The sequence below is a fragment of the Protomyctophum bolini genome, assembly GCF_963924005.1.
Source record: "Protomyctophum bolini genome assembly, chromosome: 14".
In the NCBI taxonomy this organism is placed as follows: Eukaryota; Metazoa; Chordata; class Actinopteri; order Myctophiformes; family Myctophidae; genus Protomyctophum; species Protomyctophum bolini.
The window spans coordinates 17827225-17847318 of NC_137875.1; the positions used below are offsets into that span (position 1 = coordinate 17827225).

At 44.2% G+C, this 20094-nt stretch overlaps 2 protein-coding genes across 2 annotated transcripts in view; both read right to left on the minus strand.

The window, feature by feature from the left end:
- Positions 1–20094, minus strand: part of dact2 (dishevelled-binding antagonist of beta-catenin 2) — a 249936-nt gene that overhangs the window by 10504 nt on the left and 219338 nt on the right. The gene's annotated exons all lie outside the window — the stretch shown is intronic.
- Positions 4244–18560, minus strand: eif3s6ip (eukaryotic translation initiation factor 3, subunit 6 interacting protein). The gene is made up of 15 exons (XM_080781834.1): positions 18395–18560; positions 17912–17984; positions 17579–17795; positions 16087–16166; positions 15722–15783; positions 15536–15605; positions 15148–15221; positions 14172–14343; positions 13683–13837; positions 13038–13208; positions 12276–12409; positions 10624–10797; positions 9590–9779; positions 8284–8364; positions 4244–4444 (listed from the first exon to the last, which is right to left on the minus strand). Exons 1-15 carry the CDS (start codon positions 18431–18433, stop codon positions 4328–4330), a joined length of 1809 nt encoding a protein of 602 aa, XP_080637960.1. The 5' UTR covers positions 18434–18560; the 3' UTR covers positions 4244–4327.

A 20094-nucleotide genomic window follows, 5' to 3' on the forward strand; every position in this document is an offset into this window, starting at 1 on the left:
GACAATACACAATCTTCTAAATGCTTTTTGAAGAGCTCAGACTAGCCTACTACCGTGTCGAATAGTCTACTACTTAGGTAAGGGGTAGCCCATACATTTTTAATTTTGAATTATAGAATCAATAGTAGCCTACTGCCTACATGAAGTTTCCTTTTTTATTTACCGGTATTTTTATTACTTGCTGTTTCACTATGGAATCTGAGTCACAGTCACAGACATATCTAGGCTACTATTTTGGAATATCAATTTCTAATCCACTGAGAAATATTGAAGATATCTCACCAATAGCAATATTTGGAGTCTAGAGCATATTATGTCAAGTATGGGCAATATAATACAGGCAATACAAATATGAACGTAGATGTATATATAGCCTACCTGGCTGTTTGGCTCTGAATTTCTTGCACTTCAGAAAGTCTCTTAGGTGAGCGTGTCTCTTCAGTCCAGACTCCAGAGGTGGATTACAAGATGGAGAGCCGCATAGATACGAGTGAGCCACTAGAGGTCAGCCAGGTATAGGGCCGGTTCTAGGCATAGGCGAACTAGGCGGGCGCCTAGGGCCTCAACCACTGAGGGGGCCTCGTCACAGGGAGAAGATTTTTTTTTTTTTTCATGTACCCCCTATCCCTTACATGGGCTACTGGCCACATGTGGCCCCCACCTAGCTTCTTAATTTTGATTCCCCCCGGACCCCCCCCCGGCGTGGCAAAGCAGGAGGGGGGGGCCTCAGACAAATATGTTGCCTGGGGCCTCAAAAGGCCTAGAACCGGCACTCCGTATAGGCTACTCGACACACCCACATATCTCTAGATATGTCACGGTCGGTCACGGCAATGGCAAATGAAACAGGCGGCAGGGTGGTGCAGAGCCAGAGCCATAGAGTAAGACAGAGTTACGCAAACTCCGTTCACTTCATGGGGCCAGTCCAATGGCGGCTCTTCTACTTCTATTGAGCATAACCAGAAGTTTACGGAATGCATTGGAGTCTATGGGCTCGCGCGAGTACATGAACCACGTGACCGGGCTGTTTTCTACCCGCTCAATAGCACAACTCTTCTATTAGATGGCTCTGGGCAGAGCCACCTGCCAGCATTTGCCAATGCCCACTATGCCCAGTCTGTCCAATTCCACCCAATCTGATCAATATGACCAAATATGAGCATATTCAGCATATCCTTGACATCAGGGATCTCTATATATGGGCATTAAAGATCCAAGACCAAACAGATACAGCGATCTCCATGTCCCTTTAATGCCCAGACAAAATACTGCATAACCGGGTGGGGCATGCATTCCCACCTTGCATCGCTCCTGAGTAAACTGGTGCTCAATGGACACTTATCTAGTATAAAATATATTTTGTCACGTTCAGAAAATCTTGAGCCACCTCTGGAGGAATTGAGGCACTGCCCCACATGCCCCTCATGTCAAAATGCCCGTTTTGCAATGCCTATGCAATTCAACATAACAGCTGTTCCTCTGCCCAATCTGTCTAACTTGTTGATTTTGTGTGCTTCTGGTTGCTCGGCAACATGAATGTGCACAAATTAATAGACATATAAAGGCATGCAATGTGCCATGATGTGGCATGATGTGGTGATTAATTTGGCCTTTAAAAGGCAGGTCTTGATGGGATCTCATTCTTAACCTTTCTTTTCATCAATAAGAAGGTTATATGTTAATCGTTTTCACAAAGCGGGTGTAATTAAATAATTCAACAAAATCACCAGTGGTCTGAGGATGATGGAAGCCACAAGGACATGGAAAGCCTCTCTGGCTGTGCTGTGGATTCTTTCTTTTGTGGTACACAGCCATATGGCAGAACCCACTCAAAAACATCATCTGGAGTCTTTATACAACCAGTACAGTGAGAATGGTAGCATGTCTCTGGCCAGTCTGGGGCGTCTACTGCACAGTGCTGATTTGGACCGCTTCAGGACCGTCATGGTTCAACACCACAAGCAGCCTGGCCAGGAAAGCAGCGATCACTATCTCCATGGTCACCATCCGGATCAACATGGCGACAACGCCACAGACCTCTTCCCCCCAAGAGACGTCATCACAGCATGGGTGGGTGGCTTTGTGTCCGTCACAGTGATCAGTCTTGCGTCTCTGCTTGGGGTATTCCTCATCCCTCTGATGAACCGCACCTGCTTCAAGTTCCTTCTCAGCTTCCTGGTTGCGTTGGCAGTGGGCACACTCTGTGGAGACGCTTTCCTTCACCTCCTCCCTCATTCCCAAGGTGGACACCACCACCACCATGAACACCACCATGAAGACCACTATGACCTTCACAATGTCCATGAAGAGCATGAGGATGTCCATGAAGAGCATGAGGAGAGTCTTGACGCGGTGTGGAAGGGTCTGACGGTGTTGGCAGGAATCAACTTCATGTTGCTCATGGAACACATGCTGACTCTGGGCAGAAAGATGTACAATGACAAGAAACACAACAAGGGTGACCCCTCAGTGACCTGCGACAGAATGGGCATCAGCGAAGACGGGCAGGAGATGTTGGCTCTGCCCCACCCACCACCGGTGTCAGTCGACATCACTGTGATCCCCAGTTCTGCCTACACGGAGGATGACTGTGAGAACAACCTCCATAACACAGTGAAGAGTACCGCCGTGGGGCCCACGCATCAACATCACAAATACAACCACATCCTGAACCACCACCACTCCCAGAATCAGCAGCCACGCAACCACTGCTACTCCCAGGAGAACATCCAACAGGCTGGGATCGCCACACTGGCCTGGATGGTTCTCATGGGAGACGGCCTGCACAACTTCACTGATGGCCTGGCAATAGGTGCTGCCTTTACTGATGGCTTGTCCAGTGGCCTCAGTACCTCTCTAGCCATCTTCTGCCATGAACTGCCTCATGAACTGGGTGACTTTGCGGTGCTGTTGAAGGCGGGTATGAAAGTGCGCCAGGCTATCCTCTACAATCTGTTGTCGGCCATGTTTGCCTATGTGGGCATGGTGATCGGCATTGGAATTGGACACTACTATGAGAACATAGTCGTATGGATCTTTCCTTTCACTGCTGGACTTTTTCTCTATGTGGCCCTGGTGGACATGCTACCAGATATAATACATAATGATGCTGGGGACCACGGCTTCAGTCGGTGGGGTTTCTGCCTGCTGCAGAATGCTGGCATATTGCTGGGTTTCGGTATCATGCTGCTTATCGCCATCTATGAACCCCAAATCCGACTGGACCTGGGCTAATAATGAAACAAGAGTGAACGCTAGCTGTTAATCACTCCCCCGTAACTGAAAGGTCCATCATCCCGCCTGTTTATAACAAGAGGAGGAAGTGCTGCATGAATCCAATGGTTCATTCAACATCAAGTGCTCTTTAGTGGAACAGCTATGAAAATAACAATCCAAGAAGTTCTTGTTTGATTTTAAATCACCCAGCCAGTAGTAAAAAGAAAACTAAGCAATGTGTCTTCAATAGAGATGGGTTGACTCTGAATAATCAAATATTGGATTAATCCTTAATAGGTAAAAAAAATCTAATATATTAAAACTTATTTTTAATGCAAAATCACACACAAAACTGTGCATATAAGGCGCTAGCGCCCTTCAAAAATAATCTGTTGCAAAGGCAGTGTCATCTTAAAATTGTCGCATGTAAGCATTTTAAGCCAAACTAAACAAACTGTCTCTGCGATATTATCGGGAGGTGTCTCTGACTGTATTGTTTATGATTATGACAGTCACTCCCTCATATTTGATAGTCTGTTTCTAACAAAAATTAAACTAATTCAGCAGCACTGTAGATAGTAATTGAAATTTGTATTTAATTTCAAATGCCTTTAATAGCCTAATAGTTGTTGACTTCTACAAATACATTGGACATTAGAATAAAATGTAAAACTAAAAACATTTTAATAGTACTCATTAAAGCTGCTATAAGCAATGTCAAAAAATGTAATGACTTTTTTTTTGGTATTCAGACAGCCAGCAATGGGTAGAACCGCTGTAGTCTCTGTGACACATCTAGGGGCCACAATCTGCATTCAAAGATGTTCCTAGAAGGTCGAAAAAGAACCCGGTCGCAATGACTAACCAATCAGGAAGCGGACAGGCAAATCGACCAATGACAAAGCTGCTAGGAAAATCTTTGAATGAGATTGCGGTCCCTAGATGTGTCAGAGACAAAATCAAATGGGAGCCTTCTACGGTACCCATTGCTGGTTGTCTTGAAAAAAATAAAGACAGAATGTTTCCAGCACTTCTCTACGCCCATTTTATTGTAACCAGATTACATAGAAAACGTTGCATCAATAATAGCAGTCTGTGGAAGTAAGGTCTCTCAGACTGCTCGGGTGGTGGATGCTGCTGCTGTTGTCGTCGTCGTCGTCGCAGCAGCAGAGCTGCTGGTGCTGCTGCTTCCAGTTGCTGCTGGCATCTTCTTCAACGTCCTGTTCAACTGCAGGGACAAAATATGCAAATATAAACCATCAGGCCGAGGATACTGTAGCCAGGGATTGCTCCACTCTGGGTTTCAACCCTTTTCATATAAGGCCCATTATTTATTCCCGGATTTGAGCCACGGACCACCATTTGATGACATTTAGCCTCTCGGGCCCAAAACTAAAGAATATGTTGTTGTCATTGGATAAATGTTTTGGACACAATTCCGTTCTGTATTGATGTTGGTAAATTGTGTAGACTTCTTGTAAATTAAGTAATGCAGATGCTCTTGAGAGCAAATTAAACCAAATGGACCATTACAGGTTAATTTGGTTTCATTTCACGCTCTTCAAGAGTTATCTATAAGGGGTCCATTTGGTAACCAACTCTCCATCCTTTACCTAGGGACCACCTGGAACCCCCTCAAGCAACACTCGTGGAAACACACTGATTTAACCCATTAAAACCTAAGGCCGATTCTACAAATGCCTTCTAAATCAGTGGTTCTCAAACTTTTTCGTGCCAAGGACCCCAACAAACAGTTCATTCTTTTCCCTAATATAATTAAAAAAGTGAAACTTTCATATATTCTCAATTCATTGTGCATAAAGTATTTAAAACCTTTTTTTGTTTTAATTTAGATGATTATGGTGTACAGCTCATGAAAATCCAAAAATCCTTTCTCGACAAATTTGAATATTTTACGAGACCACTAAAAAAAAATTCTTCTTTTAAACAAGAAATGTCGACCATCTGAAAAGTATATGAATGCAGTCAATACTTGGTCTGGGCTACTTTTAAACAGATTATTTCATCAATGTGGCGTGGCATGGAGATGATCAGCCTTTGTCACTGTTGAGGTGTTATGGAAGCCCAGGTTTGCTTTGATAACAGCCGTAAATGCATTTGTATTGTTGAGTCTCATGTCTCACACCTTCCTCTTGACAATACAACCGAGATTCTCTGTGGGGTTCAGGTCAGGCCAGTTCGCTGGTCAGTTAACACATTGACTGCTACAGGTTCTAGCGGACCATGGCTTACTGGTGCTGAAGGCTTAACATGGGCTTTTTGAACTTTTTGGGGGGCCCACAGCGAGGGGCCTCTTATAGCGAGAATCACAATCGCATAAATAAAAAGAAAGCCCAACTTGTCCACTTCAATTTAAAAAAAAGATTATGATTCTACCATCTTCCATTCTGGAGATATTGACCTTTTTCTAACACCTGCTTTTGCCTGCACGCTGCTTGTGAAAAAAAACAACAGAGATATGGAGGCCTGAAGTTGACAGACATTTCAGTTCAGTTTTTTTAGTTCAAAAGACCGATATAAAATTGAGCACAAATAATATCCTATACAAACCATATACCGAATGAAAGCCCTGAATGTCTACTTTTAGGAGGAAAACAGTACACATTGTACACATATACAGTTTGTCACTAATTGGCTATTGAATGCAGCTTGCGCCCACCAGAGAACTTTAGAGAAGGCATGGACCCGAAGAACTATTATTCACAAAATAAGGCCTATAGCGACATGTACATACTATATACCGTATGAAACAGTAGACTCTCTGCTTTCATAAGAAAAATACCACCCAGAAAAATCACACCCCTGTGAAGTGAGCAGTGCAATTGCACTGCTCACTTCACAGGGGTGTGATTTTTATTATTATTACAGTATTAGTATTTTTCTTATGAAAGCAGAGAGTCGACTGTTTCATACGGTATATAGTATGTACATGTCGCTATAGGCCTTATTTTGTGAATAATAGTTATTCAGGCCCATGCCATCTCTAAAGTTCTCTGAAAAAGATAATTTTAGAGAGCATGGACCTAACAACTAAATATTCACAAAATAAGGCCTATAGCGACATGTACATACTATATACCGTATGAAACAGAATACTCTCTGCTTTCATAAGAAAAATACTAATACTGTAATAATAATAGAAATCACACCCCAGTGAAGTGAGCAGTGCAATGTTGCACTGCTCACTTCACAACATTGCACTGCTCACTTCACAGGGGTGTGATTTTTATTATTACGAGTAAGACGCGCGAACGCGGAAGGCGAACGCAGATCGTAAATTGCAATAACAATTAGAATAAATTACAGACATGATCTGCAGGGTGTCATAGTTAGTGCTTGGACCACGCCAGCTCCATATATGGTCACAAAAGACGCCATCACACTCATGTCACCATGACTCAGCCATAACCATATAAGGAGTCCCCAAAGCAGGACCACGCCATCACACTCATGTCACCATGACTCACAAATCACTCAGCTCCATATATGGGCACAAAAGGGCCAGGTCCACATATACAGTAAGCGGGACAGACAGACACACACACACACACACACACACACACACACAGACAGACAGACAGACAGACAGACAGACGTGATCTGCTAGGTCTCATAGTAAGTGCTCATTGCATTCGCAATTACAGTATTAGTTTTTTTCTTATGAAAGCAGAGAGTCTTGATGCACATTATCTGATCATAAAACGGACTTGGAAACTTTCTTCAATCGTAGCCCCATATGTGCCCTCTCCCTACGCTCATTGAACTCATTCTGTGATTCGAGCTACAAACAATCGCAGTAACGGGGGGGGGGGGGGCAACTAGGCTTTGAGGAAATGATCTTGCATAATCAACATTATTGTCGATTGTCGTGTGCCGCTCCAAACATGTCCAGACATACCACTAACCTCATCGATCCAGTCTCGCGTATCTATAAGGTGAGACGCGAGACTGGATCGGATTGTGTCTGGACATGTTTGGGAAAAAAAAAAACAAGAAAAACAACGAGATGGATGCGGCAGCAGCAGAAGCAGCACGTCAACGTATTTGGAAGAAAAAAAACGAGAAAGCACCACCTGTCGTTGCAAGACAAACACCCGTATGTTGCTGATAGACAGATAATAATCGATCCGATTTTGTCCTGCCGTTCATTTTATCACATTAGGTGCAGGGCAGGCTGCTCGACGGTGAGTTTATAATAGCCTGTTGTAACGAGAAAGGGGGATGGATTGGATGGTTGGATGCGAGCAGCGCAGCAGCAGTACGGCTTGCGATCAGCGACCAACGTATCATGGCGGGCCCTCGAAAATGATGTGCAATCTGTCCATGACTAACTCCACATGTGTCTGGCAAACGTTACGTTATGAAATCAAATGCCGATCGTTGCAGGTTTATATACGGGCAGAGAGCAAATCGCGTTGTATCTTGTTCCGAGAATGAGAGTGCAACGTGCAAGCCTTGCAGTTGAAAGCAGTGGGGACTCGGGAGTGGGGGGGGAACTGCCAATGCGATCCAAGAGGAAGAGACCCCCCCCCCCACCATTCTCCCTCGGGAGAAACCATGTAGAAACAGGAGGGGAGGGGGAATCGAGTGTATTCACACAAACAAGAGCATTGTCCCATCCATTTTAGATCCCCTGACATCTGCGTTGGTCTATGCCGGACGGCCGTCTCCAGTACGTCGTACGTCCTCGCATAGACCAACCAATAGGCGGTGCCAGACGCTTCTCAGACCAACACCTCTTTTCAGCAGGGGGGGGTTTTAACTCTTTTTAGAGCCGATCGGTGTTACATTATGAGTTGTCCGGGCGCAAATATAGTTGAACTATAGTAATCAATAAAAAAACGTTTTTTGGACCATAAAACGTATAAAAACGTTATGCGCTTCTTGCGCTTGGCTATAATAAAACGTTTAAAAACGCTTTCAGCATTCTATGAGTTAAGCACAGTAATACCATGGTCAGTACACCAGTTACTAGTAGTTTAGGCACTGTGAGCAGGTGACAAATCGAGCTGGAAAGGAAAATTAGCATGTCCAATCATTTCTCACCTCTTCAAATTTATGGATCTGTCTGATGAAAAAGTCTCCATAGCGACGGGCGACCTTGGTGTCCGCGATGTGGATCATATCCTATGGAAATGCAATGGAAAGACAAAACACAGACACAAGTTCAGATGTTATAGATTTTAATTGGCAGCAATTGGTCTGTGGACCAAAATTTAATGTCCACGCCTGTCTGAAATAATTGTAGGTTAGAACGAAGCAGAAAGATCTGCGAGGAGCTTGCACACTGGTGCATATTTTTGGCCCGAAATTCGTCCCCACGTAAAAAGACATTATAATAGACCTCACTACTACGGGTGTTACATGAGGAATGCATTATGAATGCATTTAGAAACTTGCATCATTCCCGAGTAGGCCAGTGTCACCCATCTAGTTATGCTAATTAAATTACAGTTATCTTTTATACAACTTGCACACGTAACGCACATTGAGGAGACAACCTATAAACAGTGCAATGTGCCGTGCACAGTGTATTGGATGGATGGTTACCAGGAGACCTCAACCTCATGTGATCTGATGTGATGCATGGCAATTGAACCAGTAAGACGCGCAAACGCGGGAAGCGAACGCAGCTGAGACCCTGCAGATCATGTCTGTCTGTCCCGCTGTTACTGTATATGTGGACCTGGCCCCTTTTGTGCCCATATATGGAGCTGAGTGGACCTGGCCCCTTTTGTGCCCATATATGGGCTCAGCTGAGTCATTGCTGATGCAACACACTCCATATTTGGATAGCAGGACAGACACACACACAGACATGATCTGCTAGGTCTCATAGTAAGTGCTCACTGCGTTCGCAATCACTGCGTTCGCAATCAATATTTACCGTGCCACACTAGCTGAGCAATATCCACCAATTAAATACCACAAGGTAGTTAACAGTACCGAAGCCCCATGTCTTATCAATTTTGAGTTCTGAGTAAACTACTGTTGTTTTTGGCAGCAGATTTAGATTTTAGTTTTAGTCATAGTCTCTTGAATAGTTTTCATTTAGCTTTAGTCACATTTTAGTCACCTGGAATGTTTTAAATATCATAAGATTTTAGTCAACTAAATCTACAGTTGATTTAGTCTCAGCCTTGATGTGAGCTTGTAGATCGGCTATTTTCAGCATGCAACTAATTGTAAAATGATTTATACTGGATCTCTTTTCCACAAGTCCCTTCCGAACATTTTAGTCTAGTCATCGTAGCTTAGTTTTCATTTAGTTTTCCTCAGTGGAAAAAGGTAGTCGGCAAACATTTTTCGTCATAGTATTAGTCGACGAAAACAACACTGACTCACTGCTCACCTTGTCAATGTAAAAGTCGACCTCGGAGGCCGATTGGAACTCTCCGTCTAATGCGGAGATGCCACTGGTCCACACCAGGTTCTTCATCTTATGTTTGAAGACCAGGAGCTGGATGCGGAACTCCTGCTCCGTCATGTCCAGGAACCCTGCCAGCTTAGCCACTGGCATGGTGGTGTACAGCTTCAGGAAACTGGACAGAAAATGATGTTAGAGATATAGTAATGTACAATGTTTGGAAATAACTATGAACATCTTTTAACCTTCCTGGGGTAATGGCATATGGGTGGTGACCGACACTTTGACAGTACATTGAACTAAGACTGCCAGTAACAATTACACTCACTCTCAACCTGGTAATTACTACATTAATATACCGTATGAGATTCATATAAACCCTGGAATGAGTGTAAAATGAGGTTCTCGGGCAGAAAACGATGGTAAATGCATGTTACAAATAAATCTGAACGCATGCATACACCTTGGAATGTCTTAACCCATTTAGACCCGAGGCCGATTCTTTCTGAGTAACCTATGTTTCTATGTCAGTGGTGCTCAACCTTTTAAATAGCAGATCTTCAAGTTCATAGTGCGGCGTAGTGTAACTCTGTTCCACGCTATGAGCTTGTAGATCTGCTATTTTTCAATAGCTAAAGTATAACATAATGCTTCCCTTCCTGAATGGGTTTTTGCGAACGCAGTGAGCACTTACTATGAGACCTAGCAGATCATGTCTGTCTGTCTGTCCGTCCGTGTGTCACGCTTTTGTGCCCATATATGGAGCTGCTTTGGGGACTCCTTATATGGTTATGGCTGAGTCATGGTGACATTAGTGTGATGGCGTGGTCCAACTTGTGCCCATATATGGAGCTGCTTTGAGGACTCCTTATGGTTATGGCTGAGTTAAAAACTTAACTTAAAAAAATAACTTAACTTAAATATGTACGATCCGCGTTCGCTTCCCGCGTTTGCGCGTCTTACTGGTAATACAGTAACCCTTCAGTCAACACAGTAAAGCCAGTGAATAAGTGTCGTACCTGCGGATGGTGGAGAGCTGAGCCTGCTGCTGGACCTCCTCAGCAAACACCTTCAGCTGCTGCGCGAAGGGCTCTTTGTGGTAGTTGGGGTGGACGTTGTCATAGTTGGGCACCACAGGCGACAGGAACTTGGGACAGGCAAAGCTGAACAGCTCTTCAAACACCTGCAGGTCTCTGCAGAAGGACAGGAAAAATCACAGGTCTCACAACACATAAGACAATTAACACGGACCCATACTTGACTTTGCTTTGACTGTAATGTCTTTCCATCATGCTCCATCTACAGTACTTCCTTTTTTTCAATAAAGGTCTTAATCGTTATGCAACATGATGCCGTCTAGTAATAAGGTGGCATCCATGTGGCTCTTGTCATATTGACTAGAGAGTTGCAACGGGAGGCCGCGGGACCCAACGCAAAATGTTGCAGCGCGGGCGGCATTGAAATACCTGCAGGCGGGCGGTCAAGATAAAATCAGCGGCCCCCGCAAAATCCCACAGAGCTTATATACACTTTAGCAAGATATGAATGTATGAGGAGAACGTTCCCTACTGCACTGGACAATGCACAGGCAGGCATGTTCCCAAAGCGCATGCATGAGCGCACTCTGCAGGCACGGGCATGCAGCTGCACCCGTCAATCATTATAGCCTAATCGACTCTGTGAGAAGTGCACACACTGATGGAGGAGTTTCTTTTCCCCGCGACAGACATCCTCTGTTCCAACCCCCTTTTTTGCTTTTCCCTGTGTGCGTCACTCTCAGGAACAAGAATTTATCAATTTGTCCATCTGTATTTATGTGTGTGGAAACACACAGGCTTAGCCTACTACAAATGGAACCAAAGGACGCTTTTATAACAAATTCTGAGAATGTACAAATGGACTGTTATGGGTCCATTTGTACACTCAGGTAGGCCATTCTCCAAACAATTATATATCACAGCTGTCGGTTGTACTGTTGACATTGGCTTGGCAGGTATTAAAGAACATCTCTCATATGTGTAAAAATCGCGGGGGTCCCCGCGGTAGTCTGCGTGGGGGTCTGCGGGTACAGTGGGGGTCCCCGCGGTAGTCTGCGTGGGGGTCTGCGGGTACAGTGGGGGTCCCCGCGGTAGTCTGCGTGGGGGTCTGCGGGTACAGTGGGGGTCCCCGCGGTAGTCTGCATGGGGGTCTGCGGGTACAGTGGGGGTCCCCGCGGTAGTCTGCGTGGGGGTCCGCGGGTACAGTGGGGGTCCGCGGGTACAGTGGGGGTCCCCGCGTAAGTCTGCATGGAGGTCTGCGGGTACAGTGGGGGTCCCCGCGGTAGTCTGCGTGGGGGTCCACGGGTACAGTGGGGGTCCCGGGGTAGTGTGCTCTCATGCAGGTCTACGCCCCGTTTAACTGCGCTGCACTGTTATGCTCAAATTAGTTAGCCTAAAGAATTCTGAGGCATCATGGCGGCGGGTTCAAGTTTCATCAAAGTAGTGTCGGATGGTTTGACTTCATGGCCTTTCAGCTAGCATCCCGTTGGCCGCGTCGGCTGAGCATGGCATGTGTACGATTTTATATTTAGTAAACCAACTGTTGAGTCCTGGACAAATTAATCTAGGACATCTTAGATGTCAGACAGAAAAGAAACAAGACATGGCCTTTCAGTGCATGGTCTTTTCCTTACCCCTTCTGCATTCTCAGCATCTTGTCTCCGTACTTTTCTCTCAGCTGTGTGTGGATGCTCTCGTCAATGCGCATGGGATACATGGTGAGAGCGATGGCCAGCAGACCGTGCATCTGCTCATTTTGCTTGTTGATCTACACAACATGGAGAAAGATAGCCGAGTTATCTTATAGCTAACCAAAGGTACAAGATTAAGTCTACTATATTGTATAAACTATAATGTTTAATAGAAACAATGTAGTAGTCTGCAGCATGCATGCATTGTATAGTGATGAAGTACTTGAACAATAAACAAATGGTAATTTCATACATCGCTGTTTTTCCTTGAATTTGTTTCTAAGCAAAACACTGCCTTAGTGCCTGGTGTTTGTTCCGACGTAGTAACAGTCCGACAGGCACCCTACCCAAAACCCAAACCCTCACAGGAAGCCACAGGTAACCTGCCAGGCTGCCACTGGTTAGTTGTAACCTGCCACGCATGTCCGGAGCCACAGGTTAGTTTAAACCTGCCACGGGTGAGTTATAACTGGCCACGGGTTATAACGCATGTCAGCAGCATGTCGGACTAATGCCTGTCGGACTGTTAGGATGCCTAACCAACGTATGCACCCCCAGAGAAAAAAACACCAACCAACAGTGTCTTCAAGAACGAAATGTGCACAGAACCGAAATCTTTATGTTCGCTAAACCTTCAACAGACAACCATCCTCCTAAGTTGACCTTAACCCAAACCCACAATGCCATGCAGATCCACAGACTGACCATCTCATATTTGTATGTAGACCTCTGGAACATGTTCCTGGTCCTCTGGATGTAGAGCAGGATGTTCGCAAAGACGCGTATGGCGTCCTGGTACCTCCTCATCATCAGGTAGGCAAAGCCCACATAGTAGTACGTGGTGATCTGGCACTCAGGCACACGAGAGTACATACTCTGAATAAGAGGAAAAAACAATATGTGAGCGGGAGAAGAAAGCAGGGCCATTGTATATGTGAGCGCTTGCTATTTTCATCGTCAATCAAGCAAGAATCAGCAACAATGTGTTCTTTTAATAAAAAAAACACTGTTTCGCAAACGGTGGGTCGCGACGAGACATGTTATTTTTTGTTTCCTACTTTTAGTTTTTTATTATCGTAAAAGAAAAAAACATTCCCAAAAAAGCAAAAATCGATGATTTTCTTTTACATAATTTCATGAAATAAAATAAATGTATTCCAGAAATTAGAAAACTATAATATATGAAACTAGTGAAAATAGCCAATCTACAAGCTCATAACGCAGCGTGAAGTGATGCGCTGTGAGCTTGTAGATCCGCTATTATCACTAGTTTGGGTCATGGGCAACCATCAGATTTCTTTTTTGGGGCCTTGAGCTAAAAGGTTTGGGAACCACTGTTCTAAACGGTACCTTCTTGTTCAACTCAATGTTCTCCAGTACTTTGATGGCCTGGTAGTAATCACCAAGCAGAGAGTGCAGCCTCAACAGCCCAACCAAGCTGAAGTAGCCCAACATCTTATACAGGGAGTGACGGCCATACTCTCCGGCAACACTCTCTGGATCTCCTGAACGTACCAAAACAGGGTATGTTAGCAAGTCTCATATAGCACTGTAACTGAACAAAACTATAGTACCCATGTTGTTCTTTGCCATTTTACCTTTATAGTATGTTGAAATTGTATGAATGTATTTATTGGTGATTATATCTTTCTGTATGTCTCTGCTACTGGATTAGGTGGCGTCGCTTGGAAAAATGCTTATAATGGTATACCCCGCACCAGATTTTGTATGTCTGAGTGGATATTCTGTGTTGGTTTTCTGTAAACAAATGTTTTTTGGTTCAATCAAACTCAGCCCAAGGTTTTGGCTGGCAACAAGAGGCATCATGAGGGTGCTTACCTCCACTGGTGTAGACTTCCAGCTGACGGTTGATGTTGCTCTTGTCCACCAGGGAGTGCAGAACATTGAGCACACTGTGGACGTTCCAGATCTTTGGGTTGTTCCTCAAGAACTCAATCTCTTCCTCTGACTTCTTGGCCGTCTTACAGCGGTACTGGCTGAAGGACTGGAACTGGACAGGAAAACAGCACAATGGTAAATGTGTGCAATTTCTGCTACCGCCTTTTTTCCCTTTCTTTTTTCACACCGAGATGCCTGTTGGTTAGGGTTGTACTCCTTGTGTGTCTTGAGTTGTACCAATATGCTAAACCCACCCATTTGCTACTAATAGACATCCCACTATAATTTGCTGTTAGACTGACATTGTAGAAGCATTTATATATTTATAATATACGGCTTGAATTCTCAATTCTGATGGATTAATCACGGCATACATGTAAATGGTCTGTTATTTCTTGATAGCAGACCACTGCTATGAAGAAGTTCCAAAAGATCACCAATTACTCAATAGAGTGAGCAGCCTGATATCAATCTGTGGTGCCAGAACGTATCCAACACAGCGGCCAGGGTAAACAACCCCTCTGTCACCTTGCTGATTAAAAATACACAAAAAAGAATGTTTGTGAAAACATTTCAGGCGAGAAAGACAATACAGTAACTTGAATCTTGATCAAGATTTGACCAGAATATCCTAGCTACCAGAGCCAGCCGCATTGCGCTAAGAGTCTAGCGCAACCTAGACCTAGCCTCTCTCTAGGTTGTCTGAAAGGCAAAGCAATGAGGTCTGTCTAACCTCCATCTAGGTTGTCTGAGAGGCAAAGCAATGAGGTCTGCCTAGCCTCCATCATTCTAGGTCGTCTGAGAGGCAAAGCAATGAGGTCTGTCTATCCTCCATCTAGGTCGTCTGAGGCAAAGCAATGAGGTCTGTGCAACAGCGACACCTATGGACTTAATAAACGGCATGTACTGAGTTTACCTGATAAATGAACTCATCAATAATGTCCCATAGCCACTGGTTGGGTAGTTCCAAGGGGGCGGGACCATCGGCATCTGTTGACAAAGACATACGTATGCAACTCTTTTTTTTCTCTATTGTTCCTTCATTTAGTCATGACAATACCCCGTTTCCCCCCACACACTTATGCAATCTCGTCACTGCTGACTTATGCTGGTCGGACTGGTTGGTCCTAGGGATGATATAGAAACCACATGCCTCCCCCACAGATAAAGTTCTTTTCACCTGCCAGTGACGAGCTTCACCGGGAGGACCCATACATGCTGAGAAACACCCCGTTCCTCATAGTTCAACACATACGAACAAACTCATTCATAAGTATTGGCAGTGCAAGATGAGCATTACTTACTGAGAATGTAGTTGAAGAGATTGCAGTAATTGTAGTATGACTCAAACCTCTGGTCCAAAGTCGGTCCACCCTGCGTTATCAAACAATTTGCAAACAAATCAAATATAGGTATTCACAATGCAAGATCCTTGGGACATATGAAGATGATATTTTAGAAGTGCTTCCATCAAGCGGTCGGTCACTCACGCTGACTTTGGCGTAGATGTGTCTATAGTAAAGCTCCTTGTAAAGAATCAGGAACACAGCATCTAGAGGGATGTAACATGTCACAATGTGATACACTGTCTCTGCCATCCGGTCATACCGGAGAGTGACCATCATATCGCATCGTCTTCTCAAAGTACTCTTCACTCAACCCACTCCAATGTCCATGTACTTTGGCTAAACTTGGTCACATATATAATAGTTCTATAATCCGAGTAGTGAATGTAGTGGTGTAGTGAAATGTCCTTCACAAATGTCCTTCACAGTCACACTCACATATGTATCATGATATACATCTAACAAGTCATTATGTAATCAACTTCAGCATGTAACAGTGACAGACTTACCGTTGCCAACAAGAGAAGCAATAGCCTCAGCCTCTGGCCAAGGAGAATTCTTGAAGAAACGGTCAGTAAGCTTGTTCCAGCTGAGGAGAAAAGAGGCCGTATGAAGACACCCTCAACACAAACAATACAGCACTACAAGCATCAGCACCGTCAGATGTTATTCAATTAAGCTATATTACATGACAGCATTATGCTTTACTGTCATTACTGGCACAACAGTTAGACCCCCCCCAGGATTCTACAATTCCGCAATCGTGGAAAGTCTGGAAATTACCACAGATCACCCACGGATTTCTCTGCCATCCGCGGAATACAAGGCACAACAGTAACATTTTCTCAATTAATAGGCCCACAGTGTTTTAGAATGGTACCGTATTACAATTAATCTGGGGGGTACCTGGAACAACATATTTTCAGATGGGGGTCGGTGGCCAATTACATTTTTGGGGGTTGGGACTCGGGAGGTGCGTTGCGATATGTGAATTTACCGCTTTCAAAGCCGTTTTTACTCCTGGGATACGGACGTTTCTACTCTGAGTCTTCGGTGATACTGAAAATATCTGACGAGCCGAAATCATTTTGGGACTATAGCGCCGAAACTGTAAAATAGGAGTATGAATCGGCCCTTAAGGTCATTACACACTGTCGAATTAGCGGCGCGATATATTTGTGCGAATAATTTGCATTTAAAAAAAAACCAATTGAAGTCCATGCAAGCTTCCACATCAGTGGCGAATGTGCGAAAATGCGACCGTTTTCGCTCTTTATTTGTTCGCTCTGGTGTCGTATTTTGCAGAGATTCGCAGGCGAACTGCAACATGCAATATTTCGCATTTTAAGATCGCTTATTTGCATCGCGTCGCTAATTCGCCAGTGTGTAATGACCTTAAGTCTACTTACAGGACGTTAACATGACATTTTAGTTCCTTTTGAATGCCTGTCAGATTTCTCTACATAACTGTCTCAGCTGCTGGTAATTTTAGGTTTAGGTTTAATGTCTGCGGAATATTAACTAAGCCGCGGAATCAAGGATTGTTCTCCGCTGAATTAGGAATGTTCTCCACGGATTCCTGTGGAGACTACCGGTAATTAATCACACCTCCTGCCAATTGTGTGCCCCTAACGTTTGTGTTTCCCTGATGGCGTTTGTGATGATCAAAGGAAGTTTTGATAAATTCAGTCCAGATGTCATTCCGGGCCCCTTTGCCCGGAGAGAAAGCCGTTTTGTGCAAGAACTTTCACATTGATATGAAAGTAGAGGACTATATCTTACTCCAAGTCTTTGGAATTATTTAATGGGCAAGTACAAATGGAGCGTTTAAGCACATTTATGCTGCGCATGTTGCGCCACAGCCAAAAGCAGATAGGGGTGATCTATGGCTGTGTATTCATGAATATATGATATGATAATATATGTATGATCACAGACATTCTAGGGCTAGGACTGAGGGACGCAGGATCAATACAACAAATGGATAAACGAAACATGTACCTGTTCTCATAGACATCTTGGATCTCATAGATCTTCTGTTCGATGCTCTCGCTGGACACGCGGTTGGACTGCAGCTCATACACCTTCTGGTCAATCAGGTCCGAGGTGGTTTTGTGGAAATACTGCAGGAAGTTCTTGATCACCTCTGGAATCACGTGGTAGGAGGTCTGCTGCTCATACTGCCGACTCTCGTAGGCCAGGTCTGCTTTGGGGTCACCTGCAGCCATACACAAGACCACAAACAAATCAATGAGCCACATAATGGCTACAGTACAAACTGCACCAGTGCAAACTGCAATAACAGCTGTCACTTTTAAAGATGATTTGACAAACCAGTGTGCCCTTCGTAATCATTGGTGGTGGCGGTAGTGGTGGTCCCCCCCGAGGTGTAGGAATAGGGATCGTACTGTGAAGACATAAAAGAATCACACAGTCAATCAAGATTCATATTTTACAATACATGCTGATATTATTATACACAGCTGATATTATTGTTATTTGCTCATGTTGGCGTTAGCTGAACTGCTGCTAGCACGTCAGTATATTCAGGCTTAACTTGTAATGTAGTTAATGATCTGGCAAATGTTTAGATTTAGATCTTAAACACATTTGCCCAGTATTGACACAATTTGACAGTCACGATCATGCTGACAGATGGGTTCCGAATCCTCATCATCATCATAAGACATATACCCTCCATGCCGGGTGATGCTATAGCTAACACGCTACCTTAGCCAACTAGCTAACGACACCTTCTTGACCATTAGTTACTTTCTGTATGGACTCGTTTAAATGTGGAATGGAAGAAACACATACGCTAGTGTCTACTTCTTCGTCGCGGTCGTGGTACGACATGATGAGGAGTGTTCCAATCTGTCAATAGGTGGTGAAATGGGCTGTTGACAACAACAACCACGCAGCTTCTGCTGGAGACTAGAGAGAGAGGAGAGAGCCGGGAGGGAGGAAGGCGGAAGGAAGGGGAAAAACAGCAACGGAAGCACTGTTGCCAGATTTTGCAATAATAAGCAACCGGGTCTATGAAAGCAAGGTCCAAAGAAGCGACACTACAGTCAGTGGCGTAAAAGGAACTGGTAGTAGGGTGACGGGTCCGTGTATTTTACGGTCATTTTAATTATAATTTCGTGTATTATAGTTTAAACATATTAGCGTGCTTTTAGATCACATTTTAACGCACTGATGTTATTATATGCCTTTATCTTCTCATCTTCTGGATGATTGAACCTCAATGGAAACGGTGCCAATGATTAAACATGCGCATTATATGGTTAAATGGGCCCAGAGATGCAGAAATTAACTAGAAAAAGTGCCCTTCTGGAGGATAGGAGAGTGTGTGATGTTTGGCAAAATGTTTAGGAGTAATTTAAACATGTTTGTTTGGGTTTGAGTGTGTGTGTGTGTGTGTGTGTGTGTGTGTGTGTGTGTGCGCGCGCGCGTGCGTGTGCGTGTGTGTGTGTGTGTGTGTGTGTGTGTGTGTGTGTGTGTGTGTGTGTGAGACGCAACTTGGCCTGTTGTAGCGCCACCATGAGGCTGATTTGAAAACTGTCAAGTGGCATTTCTTCCTCAGCCTATAGTGGGAATAGGCATGCACGGCATTGGATACACTGCCATGTCTTCCTTCTCAGAATGCATTTCTTTCGTTTCATGTTGATTCCAAGGGATTCGATTTCCCAAAAGTTGCGTAACTGATCTGACAGTGCCTGTTACTCTCCGACGCTGATGTGCATCACTTCAATGTCCACAACTTCAGTTATGATATTTAGCATGGTGAATTCTCCTTGCACCAGCCATCCAAATACACTTTCCAGTGCAACTAGTCATTCATTCAGTCTCTCCATTTTTCCTGTGACCATTTTCCAATATTGGTCTCCGCCAATCTTACGCAAGGAACGCATGGAGAGGATCAAGAGAGCGCTCAGAGCGCAACTGGGAGAAAATAACGGAAAAAAGGAAAACCTACAGCGGCGGTGCTGCCTCCACAGCTGCATTCCATGCTGCGAGTTTCAGAGATGATTCAAAATGCATATTCTGTAATGGTATACACAAATCCAAGAACTGTAGCCTACTGAACTGACTGTTGAACAAAGAAGAGAAACACTGAGGAAACAAGGCAGGTGTTTTGTATGTCTGGTAGGCAGGCACGTCGCGCGTAATTGTAGAACGCTGGGCATTCACTGTGAAGAGTGCGGGCGCAGACACCACAAAACAGTTTGCACTTTTGAAGTGGGAAAAACAAGCCCAAAGACGCATGACAGAGATAGATGTGATGAAATTACCGGTAGCCGCTGCCTATATTTATCCGACCTCATTACCAAACTGTTAGACTACATACGTGTTGTACTTGTACTGTTGTTCATGTGGTTAGGTATTATAACATTTCCCTAATATCCTATCCTATCTTTCACAATATAAATAACCCCACCATGTTGATGGGGCATCCAAAAATTGGTTGAAATAAATACTTCAATCAATCAGATAAAGCAAAGTATAACTGGAAC